The sequence below is a fragment of the Macaca nemestrina genome, chromosome 6 (assembly GCF_043159975.1).
Source record: "Macaca nemestrina isolate mMacNem1 chromosome 6, mMacNem.hap1, whole genome shotgun sequence".
Classification (NCBI taxonomy): domain Eukaryota; kingdom Metazoa; phylum Chordata; class Mammalia; order Primates; family Cercopithecidae; genus Macaca; species Macaca nemestrina.
Genome location: NC_092130.1, coordinates 31,285,869 through 31,290,973, shown reverse-complemented (window position 1 = coordinate 31,290,973; position 5,105 = coordinate 31,285,869). Strand labels below are relative to the sequence as shown.

Genomic DNA, 5,105 nt, shown 5'->3' with positions numbered 1-5,105 from the left:
CTAACCCCATGATGTGGGGCAAAGACAAGACAGCATTAGCAAACACTTCCAGGACAGGCTAGGAGGCTGTGCTGGCCCCTCTAGCTTTTTTTTTTTTTGCCCAACATCCCATCCCCATCTCCTGAGTCCTTAGGGGAGCTCCTCTCTCCCTCCACTGTGGTCCTTGGAGCATTGCTAATCACAGTGCCCTGCACTCCAGGCACAGAGGTGGTCCCTTGCTGAGGCTCAGCCAATCATGAAACATCATTGCTCTGGGCACGGTGCTTCAGGGATGTGTACATGACCCAAACTTGGCCTATATCTGCCACTCCCTGGGACTTTCCACTGTGTCTCAATAAGGAAAAAGGTCCCTCTGAAGTGGCAGGTTCAGAGGTGGACTTAAACTGCCAGTAGCTAGAAGGGGAAAAGGCCAAAAAAGGAAGCAAAGTAGAAACATACAGAGTCAAGAAATACAATGAGAGGTGGGGAAATCCCTGATGACAATTGAGAAATAGGATCCAGAGCTATCCGCAGTTAAATTTGTAGCTCAGCTTTCACATTCTTTGAGCCAGTAAGTTGCCTTTTTTGCTTAAGGAAGTTTGAATTGAGTTTTTCCCTTTACAATCTATAGAGTTCTTGGTTGACATGATCATATCACACACTTTGTCCCTGAACCACTTCATGGGAGCTGTGGGGCAGAGGCAAGATGGCTCTTCACCATCTTGAGGGTCCTTCACTAGCCCCTGGACCTCCCTACTTGGTAAAGATGAGAAACAGATGCTTCTTTGGGTGAGACTCAAAAGGCTGCCTGGTTTCCATTAACCCTCATAAATCAGTAATTCATTCAGGCCAGAAGCAAAGCCTGGCAAATAAGAAACAGACAGCAGAGCTGCCCTGAGGGTTCCCTGGGGGCCAAACACAGGACTGACTCAGAAACCACTATATTAAGAGATTAAGGGTCGTGCTTCAGGGGACAGGGACCTCTGGTAAAAGGAAGCCAAATCTAGGGACATAGTTTGAGGGTCAGGGTTGTAACAGAGACTTGCAACCAACACAACTCTAAAAGACACCAAAAATATAAGAAGTTCTGGGATGGGCATGATGGCCTACTACAACTGTAATCCCACCATTTTGGGAGGCCGAGGCTGGCGGATTGCTTGAGTCCAGCAGTTTGAGACCGGCCTAGGCAACATGACGAAACCCCATCTCTACAAAAAATACAAAAATTAGCCAGGTGTGGTTGCATGCACCTGTAGTCCCAGCTTCTAAGGAGGCTGAAGTAGAAGGATTGCTTGAGCCCCAGATGCAGAGGCTGTAGTGAGCCAAGACTGAGCCATGCTACTCCAGCCTGGGCTACACAGCAAGACCCTGTCTCAAAAAAATAAAGCAAGCAAAAAAAGAAGTTCTAGATTCAGCAAGCAAGAGAAGCAGGGCTAAAGCCCTCTTAAGATCTAAGTATACTTAGTTTAAAGGCCCCACACCTCATTATCTCAAACATGTTAATATGCACCCACATTTCTCATAAAATGTTCTTTTATATTACTTTATAAGAAATGAGTTGCAGTTGACTAGTTGGTCTGTAACATTTTATGGACATGCTCTTAAGTATTCATTTTAATCTTCATTTTAGACCTTAGAGTTGTTTTGGCGTCTTATATATTTCCATAGGCCCTTGAGAGACTCACAGGCAATGTGCCTAGAGTATCTGGCAGATAAAGCAGCCACAGACATGGTGGCAAGGCAAGGAGAAAGAGGAACCATGGTCTATTCCTCAGCGAAGATGGGAGCACCTTTGAGGTCTTCAGTTGGGCTAACTGGAAAGAGCCTCCATGTCCCCTGTAGAGCCACTTCTCACCCAATGAAACAAGACTCCTCATCTTGGCACTCTGGTTTTCTCAGCTCCACCCCAAAGGCTCCTCATTGTCTTTGGGTCAGGAAGGAGAATGGTTGGGTAGTGGCTCTCAGGAAATCTTGGAAGTCTGGCTCTTACCTTCAGCTGGCAGAAGGTGAGTCGGCCCAGGCGATAATACACCTTGGCATAGTACAGGGCCTCCTTGGGACTCTGTAGCCAGGGTGGACAGAGGGACAGGGTCTTCAGGTAGCAGTCCTCAGCCATCTCATACATGTGCAGGGAGTAGTACACTGTAGCCAGGCGGTGAAAGGCCACCAGCTCCTGCCTCCGATCTCCTAAGAATTGGAAGACTGAGAGAGATACCCTGCAGCCAACACTTTGCATCATTTGTTCACTCATTCATTCCATAAAACTTTTTGAAGGTCTACTAGATGTCAGGGACTGTGCTGGGGCATAGGGAATAAGACAGAAGAGGTGCCTGTACTCATAAAGCTTATTGTCTCACATGACAGACATTCCTTAAATAATCCCACAAACAAATGTAACATTACACGTGTCATAAATGCTACAAAAGAAAATGCAGGGCTCTATGAGAGTGACTTAGTAGAGGATGGGTGCCGGTCAAGGTTTCCTGGGGTGATTCCCGGAAGAAAATTGTCTCCTTATTGCAGATGCTACTGTAATGCAGGATTCTGGGAAGGAATTCTTCTTAAACCCTTTTACTGGGACATGGTGACAAGTCTAGCTTGATGGCGTAGCTAAGAATTGCAATGAATAGCTGTGTGTAATAAATGTCTTCCTCACACACAAGTCTCTCTCTTGGGTACCCCCATGCAGCAGTCTCTGCTTGGCCCCGTTACCCACTGTCAGTCTCAGATAAGCTGTAAACACCTGTTCACCCTTAAACCGTGCTTTAGAATGTTGGTTTCTAATGGGTCTATTACTTGTTGTTTGGTGGATTTGTTTTAATACAGAACGAACTTTTACAGGAAACAAAGGCTTACAATCATGTCTTCGGAATATTTGCAAGGTGACTGTTGGATACCATCTAAAAACATCACTTTTAAGCTTCAAAGAGCCAAAAGCCAAAATTAAAAGAGAAAATCTTAGAGAGAGAAAATTCTCTGATATGGAAAAGTCAACCACGGGGGAAGTACCTATAGAAAGGATGCATGCAGCCTCCCTTCAGCTCCCGACCAGTGAGAGATAAAAAGTGCTCAGAGGAGCTGCCTGGGGCCTCCAAGGCCTTTCCTGAGATTAGCACACAGTCACTCAGATGAGACCTTATGCAATAAGGAAAAAGGTAGGGAAAAGACAGAAGGAGCTCTCAAGAGTGCAATTAGACACAATAAAGTCCAGTATCATCCACATCCGATGCCCTTGAAAATGCCCAGAAGTCCCCTCCTGGAATCATCACAGAATATTCCATTTACCCTTACATCTAATCAAGGCTTCTCTAATCAAACCTGCTTTTCTTCAAACACCAACATTCAAGATGAGGGGTTTTTTAATATCTTTTTTATTCTGCCATTTATCTGTTCTGATGAATTTTTTTTTTTTTTTTTTTTTTTTTTTTGAGACAGAGTCTTGCTCTGTTGCCCAGACTGGCGTGCAGAGGCGCAATCTTGGCTCACCTCCCAGATTCACGCCATTCTCCTGCTTCAGCCTCCAGAGTAGCTGGGACTACAGGCATGCGCCACCACGCTCGGCTAATTGTTTGTATTTTTAGTAGAGACGGGGTTTCACCATGTTAGCCAGGATGGTCTCCATCTGCTGACCTCACGATCCGCCCACCTCGGCCTCCCAAAGTGCTGAGATTACAGGCGTGAGCCACCGCACCCGGCCTCTGATAACTTTTATTGTTTTCCACTAGCTTTTGACATAAACACAAGATATTCAGCTATGTTCTGAGTTAGGGTAATGGGAACCTGACCTTCATTTACATTTTAGCTTCATGGAAAAATGCACTTTTGACTAAAAATTAACTAATTTAAAATTTAGGGCGCAGTCCTTTTGCAATGGGAACATAGCCTACACAGAGAATAAAATACCATTTACTTTACACTTGGGGAACAGCAGCAACTGTAATATAATAATTAGTGTGGCACAGGCAACACTTACCAAGGACTTACCATGTACCCAGCATTGTGCTGTGGCCGTTACATGGATAATCACTGGTCTTCATAACAACGACCATGAGGCGGGCACTATTTTTAATCCTGATTTGGTGATGACAAGCTTGAGGCTTACAGAAGTTAGGCAGCTTGCTTAACTAAGGTATTCCTGACAGTTGGCCCTGGGATTTGAACCCACACAGTCTGACTCCAAAGCCTGTGCTGTTATTGCTTTGCTGTCTATCCTTGACCAGTCACCTCTTCCATTCAACACACCCAACAGTGAAGACCACCAACCTGTGACTGTGCTGAGCCTGGCGGCCAGGGTGGCAAATTCCAAAGCCTTCTCATAGCCGTCGAGGCTGATCTGCAGCTCTGTCAGCTTGTTGAAAATCCGGAGCTCAGTTCTCACCGCCTTCAACCTCCTTGCTAAAGGAACAGCTCCAGCCTAAGAACAGAGGCCCAAGGAACCTTAGTCTAGCTAGGAATCATCAGTGCATACCATAGCTAGGAGGCTTTTCTTCTACAGGCAGGGGTTGGGGGATGGCAGTGGACTAAAACAAACGGGGGTCAGCCATGTTTCCTTGTGTGCCTTTACTCAACTCTCTCCTGGACCTTGCTCACGATGTTTTGCCCAGATCTTAAAGAAGTAGAGGGCATTGGGCCTCCTAAAATTGGGGAAACCTGGAGCAGAAAGGGGAAGTGGCTTTTCCCAAGGTCACGTGGAAAGTCGTTCCCTTCTCAGCTGTGTGCTCTCAGCTGTGCATCCCTGTGGATAGCATCCACGGCGCTATCTATGAAGCACACATGAGTACACACATAGTGTGGGAATATCTCAAAAAGTGGTCATTTCTATGTTTTTATTATGATAGAATTTTAGGCAAATCACTTCATCTTTCTGAACCTTAGTTTTCTCATCTACAAAATGCATATGAAAATAAGCCCCTCAATAGTCAGAGATGCATTCCCTGTTCTTCCCCACACCTAGCTCAGTGCCTGGCACAGACTGGATGTTTGCTAAAGTTTGATGACTGAATAAACAACTGAAAAAATAAATAAATGAATATCTGAATGAATAAAATTTTAGGATCAAATTAGATAATGAGAATTCCTAAAGTTTAGTCAGTGATGAAAAACAATCACAGTCTTTGACATATCCA

The 5,105-nt window shown here is 45.1% G+C and overlaps 1 protein-coding gene across 3 annotated transcripts in view; it reads right to left on the bottom strand.

The window, feature by feature from the left end:
• Positions 1 to 5,105, bottom strand: part of LOC105466895 (SH3 domain and tetratricopeptide repeats 2) — a 91,323-nt gene that overhangs the window by 32,518 nt on the left and 53,700 nt on the right. For 2 of the 3 annotated variants that reach the window (XM_011716063.2, XM_071098236.1), the window contains 2 exons: positions 4,243 to 4,393; positions 1,970 to 2,166 (listed from right to left, as the gene is read on the bottom strand). In XM_011716063.2, coding sequence (XP_011714365.2) covers positions 1,970 to 2,166; positions 4,243 to 4,393 — 348 coding nt within the window. Of the gene's footprint in view, positions 1 to 1,969; positions 2,167 to 4,242; positions 4,394 to 5,105 lie in introns of those variants that run through there. The other variant, XR_011624586.1, reaches the window with a different exon arrangement.